The following is a 19,810-nucleotide window of genomic DNA, read 5'->3' on the forward strand; positions in this document are numbered from 1 at the left end:
AGCATAACTGACCTTTTAGCTAGCAGTGCCCCCCTTTGAATCACATAAACCCCCAAGGCACTGTTAAGCACTGTCTTATTCCTGAATAATGAAAGACTCTTTGTGTAAAAATCTTGAATAAAATGCTGTCTCTGAGAGGTGTGTTTCAGTCTACTTTACAATTTATAGATCATCGCCTGCAGTAATCCAGCATAACATGACATTATATGCACAAGCTTGTAAGCAAACACAGCAGATCCACTACGGTGCACTTTTAATATAAAATGACTATGACAAACATCGCTGTCTGAGATGTCACTGCTTTCAATTTGATCCTTCACCCCTCATTCTGTTTCTCCCTCCTTACTTTCTACTTTTTCTCATTTCACCCCTTAATCATCATCCTCTCCTACTCATTTATCGCCCCTCCTCCTCTTTACTCTTTTCTTCCCCTCTTGCTCTGAGTACACTGCTCCAGGCTGACTCGATGTGAGGAGACAACATTGCTAATACTAGTTATAAATACCCCCCGTTGTAGTACAGTACAGAGAGGCAGCCGGCTGCGACACGCACATTCCAGACTGTAGCAAACATAAACAAGCTGTTGTCTTATCGCCAGGACAAGCTTTTTAACACAGAATAAAGTTGCAAAATTACCAGACAAAAATTGTTTTAAAGGGGCAGTATTATGTAAAATCTACGTTTTTGAGCTTTATATCAAGTTATTTCTTCATCAAAAACACACCTGGAGTGTTGTCTTGATTCTTTCATGCATGTTTGAGCAATTGTTTAATCTACCATGGTAACCATCCAGCTCTGCAAATCGCCTGGGAGGACCTAGCCCCGCCTTCAATGCGCAGCTCCTCCAGGGAGACCAAGCTTCCGAGTTTCTGCCTCACAGAGCAGCCCTCCCCTTCTAACCCCCGTCTTACTCCCTGCTCCTTCAGACTAGCCAGCAGCAATTAGCAAACACCTGGTGGTAATGCAACATCTGCTGAGCTTATTATAGGAGCTTCTTCTCAGTGAAATGCTGGTAAAAATGTTGTTAAAGAGTTAAAAGAGCAACCATTCTGCTCCGCCTTCCTGAAGGCGGAGTTTCATAAAGAGCAGGAGTTTAAAAAAAAATCAGAGCCCCAATTTCAAGGCGTTAAATTAGAAGGTAAAGTTTTTTCTAAGTCATATTTGATATAAATGGCTCTTTTTTAACAACTGAAATAAACATAGTTATTTGATTGTGTTATAAAAAGGCACTACGTTCCTGGAAAATACATAATACTGCCCCTTTCACCTTCTGTGACATGTCAGCTCCATAAAGTGCTATTTATGTTGGATAAAGATGTATTTGTTTGCAGGGATCTACATGGATGCATACAATCACGCATCACTGCGTCTTTAATGCACTCATGCATGGGGAGAGGCGCATGTACGCAGACACTTACCTTTCATTTGCGACTCGTACTCTGCCAGGCTGCCCTTCTCCCTCCTCAGCTTTCCATGTGAAGTCATCATCTTTGATCTGTTGACCCTTGACCTTCCCTCCCAAAGCCCTTGTTCCTCAACCTCAGCTTCTGCTGCAGCCCTGTAGTCTTTGACCTTTCCCCGTTGGCCCCCTTGGTCTCCCTCCCTCTTTTGCCTTCTTGCTTTACAGCTCCAAGCGCTGTGTCGGCATCAGGGTCGATAGACGGTTCTCAGCAGGGTCGATTTATCCATGGAATTCCAGGGTGGGGGGGTCCCTGATCCATAGGTGAATGGGCCTGAGAAGAAGAAGAAACAGAGAGTGCGATTAAAGACAGAGCTGATACGGTGACGAGAGGAGCCGCGAGGGACGCCAGGGGGTTACTCAGATCAGAGCGAAGAAAAAGAGTCAGAGGAAGAGGGCAAATGAGATCAGGGTGACAAGAAAGGAAAGGGACAGTGACACCAGGGAAGAGAGACGGCAAAGACAGTAAGAGAGCAGAGTGATGAAAATGAAGCATGGGGGGATGGAGGAGATGAGAGGTGATGAATAACAGCAGTAATAAAAAGGGCATTTGCCGCCTCGAGGTCGGTGGCTGGGGATGCCCGTCAAAGCAACACTTCAAAAAAATCTGGGAATTAGTATTATTGGGACGTAAGATGAGAGAATTACCAACTAAAGAGCCTGAAACAAACAGGCCTTTGGTCTGATTTGCCTGTGGTTTTAGCACATTACTCCACTAATGATGCAAAAATTGAATCAGAGTGAAATATGATTCTCGGAGTGAGAAAAAAAAGTTTTCTGTGACTAAGGAATGTCTCCTGGAAGACAGATGACCTTTATGTGGAATACATTAACACGTCATAAGTACTGTGGTGGCCTCTTTCTCATTTTCAAACGATGGTTTTAATTTATTAATGATCTACTCTGGGTCATCCTGGGTTAGTAGCAGTCCCACCGCTTTAATGAGCTGGCGTCAGTTTAAACATTTCCAAGCAACTATAAGCTATGAAATGATTGTAAACATAAACGTGTATTTGCAAAATTCAAGCTAAATTTCATAAAATTGTTTATTTTTTATATGTAACAATTAAACTTACCAAATACAGTTTTCTGGTCGATTATCGATTTTTAAAACAACTGACCTTCTGATTCCCATTTTGGCTGATACTAATTTGTTTTGTCAGAAATATAAATATAACAAAGAAAGTTGATGAGTTGGCGACAGTGGGGCGACTTTTGTTAACTGGACATGTGCAGACATGACCTGGTGGGCTGGTCTGTCAGTCAAACCTCCCACAGCAGAGACAGTGGTTGATATTTAGACATTTGCTGAGGTAGACAAGATTGGTGGATAAGATCGACTTCACATAAAAGTACTGGCCGAGATCCGATCTCCCAAAATTAAGAAAATCAGCGCTGATAAACTGTTGTGCCCCTAATACGTAGTACTTGTTCTTTCACTTTTCCTTGTTAAAATAAAATTTTGTAGCACAAAAACTGAGGAAAATCAAATCAATAGCAGACACACTTAAACAAAAAACTCTACACTGAAGAAATAGCAAAGACAATCCTATTTCTCCTGCTACGTTTGGGGTATTACGACAGTACCAACATCTATCATACTTTCTTCTTCTGCAAATTTCTGTTCAGCTTTAACGTCATTCAGCCATTCACTTTGTATTCCTGCAGGGTCAATGGGGGAGGAGTGCTATCTCCAGCAGTGCAGTGGTGTATATGTGGGACAGTTCATCAGTCTTTCACGGGGCGACACAGAGACCAATAGGACAATGGAGTGTAACCATCCACCAAGCAGGCCTCAATACAGTTTAGTTTATTTACATAGCACCAATTCAACTCAAAGGCTGCATTGTGAAACAGTTGGTAGTTGCCTCGCAGCAAAAACGTCCTGGGTTTGAATTCTTACCTGTGGTCTTTCTGCATGTAGTTTGCATGTTCTCCATGTTCCTGTGTGGGTTCTCTGACTTCCTTCCACAGTCGAAAAACATACAAAGTTAAATGGTCTGGCCTGGGCTCCCCTGAATCATCTACATTCTGTCTTGAGCTGTGGTTGTTACTAAATACATCTTGCTTTAATTAGAACCGTGTGCTTTTCAGTGACGATGTTGTTATTATTTCTCTCTCTCTCTTTCTGCATGTGTAGAAGCAGACTTTGTGTTTCCCTCTTTCCTTTTCAACCCACCTCTCTTCCTTTATTTTTTCTCCTTTGTACTTTTTTCCCTCCCTGTTTCCATTGTATTTGAAATAAACCCAAAGCAATTTTAAATAAAGATTTTCATCTACATCAAAGCTCTTTCCATTGCTTTATCTAACTGAGCATTGTAGCGAAAGCTGCAACGCTCCACTTATGAAAGTAAATCTAGTGACCGTGGACATTTTCTTCTAGTTACAATCAGCGGATTGTGGTTTACTTTGGAAACTGGACTTTTGTAGAATATCCGCATTTGGCCTCAACAAAAACAATGACAGTCAGGCTGTGTGAGACCATTGAATCAACCCTAACCAGCTGTCAACCACAATCTTTACATCATTCCTTTTTCAGTCTTACTTTCACATGTCTATTTAACAGAAGCGTACTTGTGTATACACTCACACTTGAAAACTATTTCGTTAGAGAAGACATGCAACATCAATGATTTTGGACCATCTGAGGAAGTCCTCAGTGAAATCCACACATGTACCTCAGACTGCATGAATGAAGTTCCAGCCAGGATAACAGGTTTGTTGTAAAAGATTTGTCATTTTTAAAGACTGACAATGTGTGGTTTGAGTTGGTCTTTCTTTTAGAATTAACACATAAGCGCAGACATAAATACACAAGCTTCAAAGCAAAGACATTTTCACTTCTCACATCCTGTGTCTCAGCGCGTCATAGGTGTCAAAGTATATTGCTTTCACTGATTCTAAAGCAGGATTTGGACAACCAAACCAAACTAAACCAAACCAAACCATCCCACGTAACAAACAGGTTCAGAGTTGTCTGCTGTAAGACCAGGAAGGAGCGTTGAAGAGATCCATCAAGAAAGTGGAAAACAAAGATGGCCTCAAACGTCAGCCTCACATAACTGGAGTCGACCACCTTCTCTTTAAGTGCTCCATGAACTGTACTCTCGTTTCCTCTTTTAGGACAGTGCGGTGGATGTGAGTCAGACATGTTTCAGCGACGGTTTCTGAAGTGGAGAGTAAATGCAGAAGCGGGACAAATACGCGCAAAAGAGATTTCTGTGAATCAGGCGGCGAGGCCCAGAGACTCCCGAAGTCTGCAGAGGGGCTTCGTCAGCGTGCGACCCTAATCTGCAAAGAACAAAGCGGAAGTAAATGGTATGAGAAAGAAATAGGAGGGGGTTGTAGGAGAAAGAGATCAGGAGGAGGGAAAAGAAACAGCTTCAAGCAAAAAAGGCCAGTGAGGATGGAGAAATGGAGGTTATTGGAGAGCAGCTTTTCATGCTTCAAGTCATGGTTAATGAAAGAATGTGATATCCACAGTGAATATGAAATAAAATGATGACGAGAGGAAATGCTGCATCATGCACAGTAATAGATCTTTATTTCCATGGAATTTTCTACCAATTTCTTCAGAAAAAGAAAACAGGAATACCAAGAAGAAGCAACAACAAACAGGACATTGTGTCAGATATTACGTCCTGATACTCTGAGGGGATTTCCTGATGCTGGCGACAGCACACAACCCTCTGCTTTGTTGACTGCTTACTGTAATTTTATGCTGTGGGTATCTTTGAAGAACATTTAGCAAATTTGTTCAGTTTTTCCAGAGCTCTGTTGTCTCTTAGAAGCAGCTTTCTGTGAGAAGCAAATCCTCTCTGAGCCCTGCAAACTTCAGATAAAGCCAAACTTTGGCTGTGACAAAATAAAAAGGATGGAAACAAATTTCTGTCGGTCAGATGATCTTGTTTCCCAAAAGCCAGGACACTTTTGGGAAAATAAAGCGTTTGCCTGCTGAAGAGGACTCGATGCATGCAGGTGCTTGCGTATCGTCTTGGTGACAGATGTTACAGGAGAGCACTGAAATGTGAATGAAGATGTCGAACTTGATGTCATGCTAATCGGTGCTGTCAGTCACACTTCAGCTGGAGACAGGTGTGATGGCTGCTGCTCCGATGGATGGACTGAAGTGGATACTGTAGGTACAGGCAGAGCTTAAACACGGTGAGCTTATTGTACTTAAAGCTGATTCGGGAATCAATAAGATACAGCATAGCAAAATATATTTGCACTGTTTCATATATTGTCCCATTACAACCACAAACTTAAATGTAGGACTGAAACAATCAATCAGATTAACTGTGATGAATTGATTATTGAAACAAACGTCAACTCATTTAGTAACATTTTTAACTGTTAATTCGTTAACTGGAGTATACAGACTCTACAACATGCCATTTGCTGAAAGAACGACTCAGAGAAGTAATTAAGCCTAAACTGAACAAATATATGCATTTTGCATTTAAGATTAAAAAAACCTTTGCTTGTAAATATGTTATACCAAGAGAAATTATGTAAAAAAAAAAATCTAAAGAAAAAGAAAGATAATTACAATAGGCCTTCGCAGCGCTTAGCTGCTCGGGCCTAATTACTTTCTGCTGGTTCTTGGATGGCAATGTCAGTTCATGTATTGATATAATAAGCAGAACTGCAGGATCTACAGCAGTAAAGGGAAGATATAAGGTCAGGCAAAATGTATGAGTGTCTGCAGATGACACTGTGTTATAAAATGTAGCATAAAAAAATTATGCACCAATTTATTTTCAAGTCGATTTATCAGCACCCATTTCCTTAATTTTTGGTAATCGGCTGATATGTATCTCAGCAAAGGTCTAAAAGTCAGTCAATGTCCTTGTCTGCTCTCCCTGAGAGAGGTTTGACTGACAGACTGGCCCACCAGGTCATATCTGCACATTTTCAGTCCACAACAGTAATGTGGAGAAGTGGAGGTTTGCTTTGGAATAAGAAGAAATGTAAATTGCATGTGCTGTAAACAACCATTCTCCACTGTCAAGAAGTAACTTTAACTGCTCCGCATTTTAGCCAACATGGACTCAATTGGTTCATTTACTTCCTCTACTTGCCCAACTGATTGGCCAGGATGAACTCAATAGGTCAACTGAAGGGAGATAAGAATCAAGCAGAATTGCATAGGAAGGCAATGGACAGGCTCTACCAAACACTGTCCCTTTCCTTTCAGAAAATGATCACAGTAAAAATACAATTTAAGTCCCAGCCTTTGGTGTTTTGAGGAAGAGGTTAAAGTTAGAGAGGAAAGGCTGAGATGGTTTGGAGATGACCAGAAGATTCATGGATGTAACGATGGAAGAGTAATAATATGCAGAGAGTTGGTGCAAGTTGACTGGATGAAATTGAGTCCAATGAGCCACTATGGAGACCCTTAAAATGAGAAGAACAAAAAAAGAATCGCCAGACCAGAAGAGGATGTTCAATCAAAACATGTTTTGATTGAACATGTAAAAAATGCTTACACAATGCCAGCAGAGGCATTATGGTCATTTATTGACTAATGCATGGTAAATCTTTAAGAACCTTAAAAGGTTCACCAGACTGCCCTTCAAAAGGCAGGGCACCTTGAAATTTGGGCCCACAGCAGGTTTCATTGACAGCATTTTTAGATTCACTTTGTTTCAGTGTGAAGACAAGAATAAACAACATTTATCACCGGAAACAGGAAGCTCTGTCATCTTGTGGCACCACAGCCTTTCACTCCTGTGCAATCAGCAGAGAATTATTCTGTTCCTTCACGCTTTCAGAAGCTACTTAGGCCTCTCATCTCTGCTAAAACACACACCGCCAGCACAAGTAGTTACAGTAAGCGCTTAATACAGAACATGTAATAAATTTTGAAGATGTTAGCTTGATATGGATTGGAAAACATTGAATATTTGCAAAGAATTGCATCATACTCAAGGCATAAACTGCCTCTTAGATTCGGACTTGCTCCCTGTCTGCAGCAGTTGATGCCAGGCAGTTTGTCGTGACATGCTTGACTTTTAATGCAGAGCAATACAGGCAATGTTTATGAAATGCATACCTGATGGTTTCAGTAAAGAGCAAACATGGGAAAAGAAAACTGAAATGAAACAGATGGGTCAGTGTGCCAGAGTAGGCAGGCCCACTGGACGCATCGATCTTTCGAGTACAGCTCAAAGCTTGGATTCTTCTTCAATATTGGAACACTCCCAAAGTCAGCTGAAACACAGAGCTTGATGATATCTGAATCTACTGTCAGTTTTGATCCTTATTTATACCGTGTAGAAGAATGAGTCAGTATCTCTCAGAGCTGTGATGCACACACTGTACTATTAGGATATAAATACTACAAATATGCAGTTTCTATTTTTTATTTTTTTGCTGCTTTAGAGTTAGATTTCTGGTAGCTAGTTCATCGGTCCATTGTCAATCAAATTTTTTAATGTTTTTACTAAAGGAATACTGAACCATACATGTGTTTCATTAGGAACATTCGGTGCCTTGTAAAAGTATTTATGCCTCTTACATTTTTTTTTACATTTTGTAATGTTACAAATACAGTTTGGACTTTAATGTGTAAATTCTGATGAATTAATTATTTAGATTTTAAGGCATTGAAAATTTTAATTCAGTTAATCAAACTTTTTAAAATGTACATTCAATGGTCCAGAGCGGCAACCTTTGTATTTAGGTTTCTGGTACGCCCCTGAATCAGACGCACAAGCAACATCCGCTAACAACATCGATGGACGACAAAGCCGCTTCTCTCAGTTCATTGGGGGTTAATTTTTGCTTTGATCTGTTTGGACACTGGAAAGGGCAATTTTTGTGCTCAACTTGTCTAATAGGAATTAGCCTATCAGTGAAGCTATTCAAGCCTAAAATAGTAGCTCAATACTAAACATGTAGCAGCTAGCACCCAATGCTAAAGTTAGCATACATAGGCCGCACTTTGCACCAATCAACAACAATAAAACAATAAATATCTTTATTGTTGAGCTTATTCAATAATTTAGCCGCAAAAGTGTTTTTGAATTGAAAATATTGCTTATTTTGTCAAGATATGGTTTTTAATTAAAATAAAAATAAATACAGGGCCTGCAATTAACTCAATTTAAAAAAATGATCAAGACCCACCACAAGTTACAACCAAAAGAAGTATCCTTCAAAAAATGAAGGACATTACAGACAACACTCAGCACTTTAAGAAACTGACATACAACAGAAGAGTGTCTTCAGTCAGAGACTATTTCAGATTTACTGTAATACAGACTGCTACAGGAGATCCTTCCCAACCACAGCCATCAGCATCCACAACAACCGTATGAGGAAAACTGCATAATAAGAGTAACAACATTTACTTTCTCCTGGGGATCAATTAAGTACTTTTTAATTGAGCTGAAGTGAATTGAGAAACCTGTTTGGGGTTTTCTGTGACAGAAAAAAATCCAGTTGTTCTGTGAAGGCAACAGAGGTTTGTCAGACAGCAATAGTGAATGAAGAGCACTGAAAAGACGAATATCTTTTCTAAAAAAAAGAAAAAACAGCTGTTGAAACAAAGCCATAACAATATAATATTTACAGTTCGCAATGCACCACTTAGGGAACCAGCAAGCATGTGGGGATGAAAGAGCTCGAGCAGTCCCTCTAGGATTGTGCAATGTTTTTTTTTTTTTTGTTGTGATTTTTGCAACTTAAAATAACTGATGTTCTGCACATTTTAGAAAAGCTGCGGGTAAAGTTGTGATTTGTATTTATTTTATTTATTTTTGCTTTATTTTTACCATAACATGTTCTTGGGAAAAAAAAAGTTTAAGTTGCTGCAAGACTTTTTTGGGAAGTCTTGTATTTCTGGTCTAGATTAAAAACATTGTGAACACCATCCCTGAAGTAAAACATGGTAGTGGCAGTATCATGCTGTTTGAATGCCTTCTTTGGGGTTTGACGATGAATGGAGCTAAATACAAGGAAAATCTGTTGGAGGTTGCCATGGGTAATTAATTTGATTTTTTATTTACTATGCATCATTTTCCTTCTAGCCAGTTATGCACTACTGGTCCGTCACATAAAATTCCAGAAAAACACATGTAGATTTGTTGTTGTAATGTAGTAAAAACAATGTGAAAGGAGGATTTTTTTTTTCACTAAATGACCAAAGCTGGGTTGCAACTCCTGATCCAAATTTGGGGACTAACAGGGGCGCAGTAAAGGGGTGAAAAGCGATGACGATTCTAGAGGCCCTGACCAGCAGGGGGCCCTCCGCAATTTAATTATTTATATTTTGTTCATAGACAATAAAATAAATAAAAAAATTGGGGTCCTGTCAAATACAAAATTAATCATATTGTATTTTCAAAGATTGTTTTTAGCAGTAAAAATTTAATGTTTCCCCTCCCAGACCAAAAAACACACATCCGTTTTTGCCCTGAACCCCCCTGGATCTGCATGAAATGGTTCGTTCCTACTTGGAGCGTTTAACAGTGACGTATGCAGCTACAGTCAGTAGAAGCTGCAGCTGAATACAGCGGCGATTGTGGCAGTAACTATGCTGTTAAGAAAAGTTATAAAATCAGGTTTTCAAAAACAAAATAGAGAAAGGGAGAGAGAGAAAAAGGCAAAAGTGTTCATTTATAACCCAGTTTTTCTCCAAGAGAGGCGAATAGACTGTGAGATTACCAACCATTTAGCATAATTATCTTAGCTACGGACTACTGTTTGCCTCCTTTTCACTAGCATTTAATGAATTAAGGAAGAAATTACCAACATATTCATATATTTAACTTGTTCCCTGTGCCTTTTACCACTTAACAGATTAGTGAGTGAGCAGAAGCTCTAACACACATCCCTCCTAACCTGTTCTCTCCTGAGTGAGATTAAAGCTGCAGTATGTCACTTTTTTATCAATATTTTTTTCACATATTTTTTAAAACTGTCATTATGTTGTGACAGTATCGTATGGTATGAGAGGTAATCTGTGAAAAATCTATTTCCTCTGCCTTCTCCCAGTACTAGAAACAACCAGTCAGTGGTAGGAGAGCTGTAGTGCTGTCAATCACAATCTCATGTGGTGCTGCTCATCCTTCCTCCTTCTCAATTTTGTGCTGTGCTGCAGCTATCATAGCAAAGAGCTGTGCAGATTCAAACAGTGAATGCTCAGTTTAGTTAGCATCGCTACCAATGACAGCAGATAGACAGTTTCTTGTAATGATAAGTTGTTTCTTCACCATTAGCACATTTAGCAGTGAGTGATGAAGCTAATTGACAACGCTAAGAGCGTCCTACTGGTTCTGATTGGTTGTTTTAGTCAGAACGGTGCATTACTTTAACCAGTAATAGTAATTCAGGAAGGAGATGGAGGAGATTGTTTTCACAGATTATCTGTCTCATAAACTGCTACGACATCATGACAGCTTTAACAAATATGGAGAAAACATATTTTTATTAAAGTTATGTACGGCAGCTTGAATAAAATGCAACTACATAGCATTTTTGAGAAGTCTGGTTTGCTTTGTGTGTAGTTGCATGTTGCTTTTGACTGTTGCTCATGGGGAGAGACATTTCAGTATCTAAAACTAATAGAAAAAATTTAAGCAACCTACTTGCATACTGGATGCGGACTGTTGATGTTAAATTCATGAGCAGTAAATATTGTACTAATTATCAGTATTTGGACCACAGAAAGCAAGGCGGTTGCAAGCCTTTAAAATTGTGATGCTTTTTGTGGGTCAAATAGAATAGAACAGCAGCTGCGCAGTGGGGCCCAATCAAATTTTTTTCAGGGGGCCCAAGATTTCTGGCAGCACCCCTGGAAACAAATAAAAAAGCAACATCTTGAGTTTCCCGTTATGTCACAGATGCCACCACAACAGCTCGCAGGCTAACCACCACATGAAGGAAGTGGGGCAGCTCCCAATAAGTAACACATGATGCACTTCATGCGAGTGCAGCAAAAAGGAGGCACATGCAGCGCAACAAATGTGGCTCATGAAAAAAAAAAAGGAGGAGGAGGGAGGAGGACTTAAGGTGTTAACCTGCAACCTTTTTGCCTTGTTGCTCTTTCAGGTCAGGGATTTAGATCTTAATAAGGTTGCTCATTATTATCCACAGAGCATATGTATGAAATCAAGGAGCACCATGATCTGACAACTGGGACTTCAGTTGTAAATTAGCTAAAAAAAAACCCAAAAAGCTAGTAATTAGTTTAATCTTTGAATATTGCAGTTTTTCTCCTCATCGTCACTGTTGCACGAGGGAAAGGCAGCAATTCGCAGCATGCATTGCTTATCTGCATCTTTTGATTGCATGCACAGTGTAGATGATGAGGGCAGGGATTTATTGGGGAATTAAGGGCTCCGCAGAAAAACAACAACAAAAACAACAAAACAGCAGCAGCAGCGTGTTGAGTTCTATATGCAGTTTTTGTTTGCTGTGAATGTGACCATATGGTTAAGGCAGTGTTCACACAAAGGCCACAGGAAACACCTCAGGATAATTACACAAGCATGTAAACACACAGCCTGAAAATGGTGCACACGCATTACATAAGTGATTAAAAAAAAAGTGGAAAATAGGGTGCATTTAGAAGGACTTTATTACAAATAAACATCTCTCACTCATACTCTGTGGATCACACACGCACACACACAGGTTGTTATCATAACCAAGCAGCATGACAGCTGTACATACCTTACTTTGTGGTCCTCCTCTGCCTCTTTCTAGCTGTTCCTCTGCTCTTCTCTTCTCATCCCTTGTTTTTTTGTATCACACACTTACGGTTGCACACACACACACACACACATTCACACACACACACGCAGGCAGGAAGGCAGGCGTGCTCACACAGAGCGGAGTGTGTTTGAATCTGACAGATTTCTCCCAGCTCAGTACTCTTCTCTCTCATTTCTCACACACACACACGCACTCACACACAAACAGCCCTCCCCCTCCATCTTTCAAAATATGCCAGATAGCCTCTCCGCTCACGCCAGAGCAGCGTCTCTCCTCCCACTGCCGTACGCATCAGTGAGAAAGCCCCAACCCGAGCCCAAGCCACGCCCCCTCCCCTCTCCAGTCCCCCTCTCTCCTCTCCTCTCCTCTGGGCGGCTATAAATACCGCTGCTGCTATGAATACACCGTCTTTCTCCCTCAGCATCTCCCACTCTCCCTCCATCCATCCATCTATCCATCCTTCTCTTCATCCTTCCTTCCTTCCATCCCGCGCCTGCGCTACCGTTCCTCCATCTCTGCTTCAAAACCTGCTTGCTGACGATGACCTTGTGTTACCACAACAGCAAGATGCAAGTGATGGCGGCGGAGAAAGAAAGAACGACGTTTCTCTGCAGACTTGGTTGTTTCTTTTTTTTCAAGCCGCCCGTCTCCCCGGGTTTCCTGTCTGTTACAGCGGACGTGTTCCTTTTTTTTTTTTTTTATCTCCCGACAGCTGCCCTTACAAATTTCACCATTTCTTCCTCAAAATATAATCCAATCTGTGCACATTATTAATAGTTGCCTATGTTACTGCTGCTTTACAGCAACTTAAGAAAGAGGAAGCAAAATTTTAAAAAACAAGTGCCAATGTTCAGTGGATAGAATGTGAACTCAGTGCAATCAGCAGCATCCTGTCTTCTGCTTCTAACCAGGGAATGAGGTTAACCAACATCTGGTTACGTGCACCGAGGGTGCACTTCGACGAAATCAAATCTTTGCCTGTAAGGCCGTATGGCATGGCACGGACAAAATTAATCCTAGCGTTCATGCAGCGCTGTGGTGTAATAACTTCATATGTGAAACACGAAAGCAAGACAAAAGGCTTCTCTACCTGGCCTTTTGTCAGCAGACAAACATTTCTGCTGATGTGCCCCTCTGATGCTGGCAGACAGAGACAAGCCACAAGGCTCTCTGCACACAACCATATAGGGTAACAAGCCTCACATCTTCTGTGTTAGTCTTTCCGTTTGTCATATTTGTTTTTTTTTTGTTAATGTTACTGAATTGAAGACATTGGTATTTCACCCCTATCATACTGCATTGCCAGGCACAAATGTTCCCCAACCTTTTTTCATGTTTTATCACATTTAAATCACAAGCTTCAGTTTATTTTACTAGAATTGTATGAGGTATGGCAACAAAGTGGCGTGCAGTAGCTTTAGGCCTCTAGCAGCTTTTCACAAATAGCGACTGAACAAAAACTGTCCACTGATGATATCCACCATTGGTTTTAGCTGTGAAGTTGTCAATATATGGCTCTAAATCTTAAACGTATGTGTGATATGTAAAAGAAAAAGAGACGCAATGCTTTGCTGCAACTTAACTCTACGAGAACTAGATAACAAGGTCAGTAAAAGGTTTTCACTTAGTTTAGGAAAAATGCACACATTGTTAAAGTATTTTGTAGATACATATAAACTTTGTCCAAATTCTGTCCTAGGTTTGAACAAAATTATTCAAAGAAAAAACAACCAAGTAACCTAAAGGTCAGAAGTTTGATTAGACCTCAAAACTGAATAATAAATATTGGTATCAATATTGGTATTGGCGACATGAGCCCTGAATTTACTTGGTATCGGTCCGTTGGAGCAGCCAACTCTTCAAGACATTTTGTTTCACTAGATTTTTATTGATAGCAATGTGTAAAACCATATATTCCTTTCTGTCCATTTCAAAGTCATATATGTTACTTTCTGTTAGCCTTTTCACATGAAATTCCAACAGGATCACTGAATACTGCGGTGGCAACATGACTAAATCTGGAAAGGTTCAAGGAGCAGCAGTACCGCTATAAGGCACTTCATAAAAAAAACAAACAATCCTGTTCAATGTTAAATCAGAAACAGATTGAAAACCAGATACCGAATTTGTCTCCATAAATGGTAAAGGAAATGACGAAGTGCTGCTTAAAAGCTAACGCACTGAAAACCAATGATGAGTCATCGGTGTGTGTGTGGAAGCAACTGCAAGTTTCAGGGTCAAACTGCTCAGATGAGAGTTTATGCCAGGATGTGCACGTGCCGACGTGCTTTAGGGCTGCTCCCCTGTAAGTTTAAGGGCCGCCTGCAGGTTCTGAGCGGACTCCGCGTGCGTCCTCTGGGAGCCCCTGAGAGCTTCCTGGAGGTCCCCAGGGGACACCAGGTGCAGTCGGAGCAGAGAGTTCATCAGCTGGGAGCGAGCAACGCCGATGAAAGAGTGCGACAAAAAGCATGAGAGTCCTCCGCCGGATTTTGTGGTGTAAAGAGGGACTCGGACCATTCCCAGCACCTGGATGGAGAGAGAAGAAAAGGAAGAGGTGATGTGGGAGCTGAGCGCATCACCTGATCCTTAAAGTTGCTCGCCTTTCATCGCTCATTACCTCCAGACCGTGATCGGCTGCGGTGGATGCAGCTGCTTTCTCTATCTCCCGAATCTGCTCCTCTTCTATCTTCTTCACGTAGAAGTGAAGGATGAGGTGGGAGGAAGAGGAATAGGTGCCTGAACGAGGAGGGCTAAAACAAGACTCCACGTGATCTTCCTTAGAAACTGGCACAGCCACGCCCAACTCCTCCAGTAATTCCCTGGTAAGCCCCTCCTCCAGGGTCTCCTCGGAGGGGTTAACAAAACTAATGTGTCGAAAAAGCAAGGGTCAACATTACTCAATCAAAATGATAATGCAATCCAGTACTTCCAAAAGACTCCTTAGTACACAAGACAACTGAATGATTCTTAAACAACAAAGCTAGAAAGGACTACAGCCTAGTCCTTCATCGGTAAGAAAGTGTTTATAATAATACAAGGAATAGAAAGAAACAATGACAATATCGTAACTAAAAAAGTAAATAGAGTGCAGATTATTAAGGGAAGGTAATCAGACATAAAATCAATCTGAAACCAGGTTATTGCAGCTTTACACTAATTCCTCAATGAGAAGTGTCTTTGTTGATGCAAAGCAATAGTGCTGGTAACTTCAGCCCCCCTAATTTTCACTATTAAATATTGTCTTGCATTAGCAGTATACTAATAACACTTTAAATTTTTACATAAAACGTGCATGTAAACAAAGAACAATTCTGGTTCAAGCAGAGGGCTGTGTCCTAATAACTGCTGGATATATTAAGGACGCAGTTCTCCGTCTCCAAATCCGGTTTTGTTCACACCGAGTTTACACGCAGCGGCTTTATTTCCCTCCAGTACTGCCAGATCGATACTCCTCAACTTAGAAGCTGCATCATATGAGTTTGAAAACATTTCTTCATCGTGCCTGCTGCTAGCATGTGCTTGTTCCAAATGAAAATTAGCGCGTTCTTTGATTTCCAATTTTGACTTCCAATAATTCACTTCCTGCTAAAGAGCCCCCTGGTGTAGTGATGGGCTATCTGAAGCCAGGGTTCAAGGCGTGTACCGAGTAAAAAGGGGGCGTGTCCCATGAAGCCCAGCTTCTTGCTGAAAACCACGTGACTGGCAACAAACGATGCCTCACATTGCCTGGGTCACATGACTGCTTCATTTTGCGTGTCGATTTTCAAAATAAAAGCGCGATGAGCCGTGCTGCTTCATGGGTTGTTGTCCATTTGGTCTCGCATCAGAGGAGAACATTTGTCTTCAGTGGCCAAAATAAAATTAACATTGACCAACATATTTGATGTGTATTGATGATGGTACTCATCAAAATGTAATGTTTGTTACTGGTTTTCTCGATTGTAGATTATGTTTTTTTATAACTATATTTTTGTGATTTTATGATGTAAATCTCTTTGAACTGCATTGTTGCTGAAACGTGCTGCACAAATAAACTTGATTGATTGTCTGAAATGGAGCCAGCAAGAGGAAAATCTCTGACTTCTGGGAATTCTTTGAGATTATCGCTCACAATAAAATTCTTCTTAGATAACAATAATTAACACCTCCACCTCCCAATTTCTCACCTTCTGGAAAGTACCACTATTATTTGTAGTCTGATTAGCAAAGATATATCACATCAGAAACAGATTTAATGCTGTTGCAAAACTAAAATTCAACATTTAGCCAAATATAAGGGATCAGAGCCAATTAGACATCCAAGAAAAAGCGAAAGCTCCAACAGGCACTGCACTTCCAAGACACTAAAACATCAAATGTCTTTATTGTCAAATCCGTCTATGACATAAAAGAAACCCCAACACATCCACTGACCTTCAACATATACCAGTATTAGATTGGCGACAAATCATTTTAATAATTAAAACATATGACAATTAAATATGGTTTCATTGATTCTCCTGTTACTAAACATGAGTTTGATGAAAACTTCGTGACAATATTGCATTTAGTAATTTTTGGAAGTATGATCCAACTGAGTGACAAGGCTGTTACAGTTTCACCAGCAGATGTCACTAGTGAGTGATGAATGAAGCATCGGGTAACGAACCTTTCAGCAAAGCAAAAGGCTGGAAAGCTTCATTGCTTTATGAGGCTTCATTTGCCCATCACTACCCTGGTGGTTGAATAAAAATCCACAGAAAAGCTGCATGTTCAAAGTGTAGGAAAAAGAGTAGCAGCTTATAGTCCGGAAAATATGGTAGGTGAAATTGGATAATTTCCACGGCACACCTGACGATCACTCACGGTACACTAGTGTGCCGCGGCACTGTGGTTGAAAAGCACTGTTCTAAAGACAATGTGTGAAAGTTATTGCTTTGCTGTGAAAGATTGATATCTTTAGTATGTGGTGGCGGCTCATAAAGATGGGTTAGAATAAGCTAACTTGTTCACATTATATGTAGAAATCTAAAACTTACATTTATTTTCCAATCTTCCTTACTACTTATAGAACTTTGACTGGGCCACTCAATTGTATGAGTATTAGGGGTGGGAATAGTAAATGGCTTTGTGCTTGTATAGCACTTTATCAAGTACAGAGGACCCCAAAGTGCTTCATACAACATTCATTCACTCATTCATGCACACATTCACACACTGATGGTGACAAGCTACTGGATAGCAGCCACAGCTGCCCTGGGGCAGACTGGCAGCTGCCACGCAGCACCGCCCCCCCCCCCAGCAGGCAAGGTGGATTAAATGTCTTGCCCACGGACTTTGTCCAGACAGAAGTCCTACCACTGTACACAAACTGTTAACACTTTTAGCTTCAGGTCGGTGCTACAGAGTAGAATCTGCAAAAACCAGCCACCAGAGAGACAATCAACCACTTACAGCCTGAGTAGTCAGCTACTCTACTGTAAAGCAAAATAAACATGTCTGCACTATCACAGTCTGCCTTTAATTTTTCCTTTCTTTATTTTAAAAAATGGCTACATAAACACATACACATGCTGTTCCTTTTCCCCTTTATTTTATCTCTTCTAAAGTTGACATATTTATACTTAATGTCTATTTGCTGTGAGTGCTTGAAACCAAAGTCAAATTCCTCATTTGTGAAACTAATCATGGTCATGAAGCTGATTCTGATTCTTCTAGTCATTTTCCAGTCTACAAATTCTCCCAGGTGAGCCATGGATATCTGCATCTCCTCTAAAGTCGTTCCGGTTTAACACGACAGATTGAGAGGCTGATTTATACTCAGGTTAAATTAAGCAATTTATAAACAACCATAGGTGAAACTCACCCACCAGGGAAGCCCAGCAGTCCATCAAAGCGCATCTGCATCTGTTGAAGGTGACAGAGGCCTGTCAAATACTCATGATGTCCACTCAAAGAGACACAGGGAAATGTGAGGAGGTTTATCTTAAAATAAGGTGATGCCAATGTTTATATGTGATATAAAGGAGCTCATTTTGGTTCATGCACAAGACTGTTAAAGGAAGTCACCACCTAAACTGTGCTCACCAGAACAATGTACCGGATGGGAATCCTGCCAAACAGATGAGATGCCGTCTCAGAGTAGAGCAACACATGACATGCATGCCTGCAGTGGGTGCATTCCAGTGCTTCGTCCCTCGACATCTGGCCACTTGCCATCTACAAGCACAACCACAAACACAAAGAGAATATTGTCACATGCTGTCACGCATCAGTGACTCCTGATCAACGTGTTTTGAGTAAATTGCAAAACAAGGGAACTTGCTCCTTTTTTAATCTGTTCTCCCTTTTTTCTGTGCTGGGTCAAAAGTCCTGACTGCAAGCAGCTGACCAGCCTGGAGAAACCTCTGTATTTAGGAGAAGTCATGGAAAGGAGGAAGTAGGAAGGTAGAGCTTTTTTCTTACTTGATAGTAAGCACTTTGGCTCCCTCTGTCTGTGTGGAGCAGGTTTATAATTCTCTAAATTTTTATTTTTTTATTACAGTTAAATAGTTTTGTTTTTGTGTATTACAATACACAAAAAATATTCACATATACCATTGTTGATGGAAATATAATTTCACAAGTACTACTTTTAGCACAGTTTAATGTTTAAATCTGAACTAACCCCATAATAGAAAGGCTGCAGATCATCCATGAAGTTGCATAATTCAGATAAGCAACTATCTAGAAAAGTAAATAATATATTTAATGGGCATTATTTCTACTTCAGAACATATTCACTTTGTTATTTCATTAAAGTTGACAGTAGATAATGTTCTTTCATGCTGTAAATAATTTATTCTTCCACCAGGATGATAAATAACTGAGTTTTACGATTCTGCACAATACTATAATGTATTCTGCACATCCACTTTAGTTGTACCAACGAAATATTGAAACCAAATATTTTTGATGATTGAACTGAAAATATTAATATTAATTTATTTGTCTGTTTGCTGAACTTCAGAATAATGACTTTTTTAAATTTTACTTTCTTTAAAGTGTTTTAAACTCTATGACGTAAATCGAATGTGTTAGGTTTATCTCCATATGTTTGACACAATAGTTAGCTGAAGTTCTGATTCCAGTTCTAGCAGTTCATGACAGAACTGCTAGAACTCACTCGGGTTTGGCCTACATATTGGTACTAAAGTCTGAATTTAAAGAAAGTGGTGAAAAAAGCTTTCTAGAAAGTGTATTTGCATCATTGTGACATTTAACAATTAGAAATAATTTTGATAATCCCAACCCAAAACAGTAGATTCTCAGTCAGTCAGAGAGGGGAAAACGCCGGAAATGAGTCTTTTTATCCCGTCAGTGTATATTTGTTTGTGGTTTTATTTGAGTAACTATTGGAATGGTGGAAATGCAATTAATAACGCACCAAAAATGAGTCACTTACGTCACAGGTTACCGACTTTTCTTCTTGTACGATGTAGAACAAGCAAAACTGCTGTATCACCTTTGGTCAGCAATATTTAGCCGAACATTACACTTTACACTACTTTTGTTAGTGTAAAGACTCGATTGGTTGTTCAGTTTTATGTTGACCCATCGCCATTGGCTAGTGGAACATAGATGTGAGGTGCTGCATTCGGAAGAGAC

At 40.2% G+C, this 19,810-nt stretch overlaps 2 protein-coding genes across 5 annotated transcripts in view; both read right to left on the reverse strand.

The window, feature by feature from the left end:
• Window positions 1-12,473, reverse strand: part of arhgap4b (Rho GTPase activating protein 4b) — a 36,581-nt gene extending 24,108 nt beyond the window's left edge. Inside the window, exons 1-2 of one of the 3 annotated variants that reach the window (XM_081608607.1) lie at window positions 12,143-12,473; window positions 1,419-1,733 (exon numbers count right to left, since the gene is read on the reverse strand). In XM_081608607.1, coding sequence (XP_081464733.1) covers window positions 1,419-1,488 — 70 coding nt within the window. In that variant the 5' untranslated portion in view covers window positions 1,489-1,733; window positions 12,143-12,473. The remainder of the gene's footprint in view (window positions 1-1,418; window positions 1,734-12,142) is intronic. The other 2 variants (XM_008412781.3, XM_008412782.3) reach the window with 2 other exon arrangements.
• A 1,578-nt stretch (window positions 12,474-14,051) lies between these two features.
• On the reverse strand, window positions 14,052-19,749 carry LOC103466890 (U8 snoRNA-decapping enzyme). 2 transcript variants are annotated; one of them, XM_008412785.2, is made up of 5 exons: window positions 19,608-19,749; window positions 18,251-18,382; window positions 18,030-18,070; window positions 14,802-15,048; window positions 14,052-14,710 (listed from the first exon to the last, which is right to left on the reverse strand). In XM_008412785.2, the coding sequence occupies exons 2-5, from the start codon at window positions 18,380-18,382 to the stop codon at window positions 14,474-14,476; spliced, it is 657 nt and encodes a 218-aa protein (XP_008411007.1). In that variant the 5' UTR covers window positions 19,608-19,749; the 3' UTR covers window positions 14,052-14,473. The 2 variants fall into 2 exon arrangements, with proteins under 2 accessions (XP_008411007.1, XP_008411006.1); XM_008412784.2 differs by lacking the exon at window positions 19,608-19,749 and adding an exon at window positions 18,489-18,637.
• Window positions 19,750-19,810: the final 61 nt, after the last annotated feature.

The sequence above is a fragment of the Poecilia reticulata genome, chromosome 7, assembly GCF_904066995.2.
Source record: "Poecilia reticulata chromosome 7, P_reticulata-male-v2, whole genome shotgun sequence".
Lineage (NCBI taxonomy): Eukaryota > Metazoa > Chordata > Actinopteri > Cyprinodontiformes > Poeciliidae > Poecilia > Poecilia reticulata.

Bases quoted from the DNA above. Each gene is read 5' to 3' on its own strand.
- LOC103466890 (XM_008412784.2), bottom strand. From the start codon at position 18,590: ATGACTTCTCCTAAATACAGAGGTTTCTCCAGGCTGGTCAGCTGCTTG. The intron at 18,383-18,488 runs GCAAGTTCCCTT...TTGTGCTTGTAG, and splicing joins GAGAACAGATTAAAAAAGGA to ATGGCAAGTGGCCAGATGTC. The intron at 14,711-14,801 runs GTAATGAGCGAT...CTCTCCATCCAG, and splicing joins CAGCCGATCACGGTCTGGAG to GTGCTGGGAATGGTCCGAGT.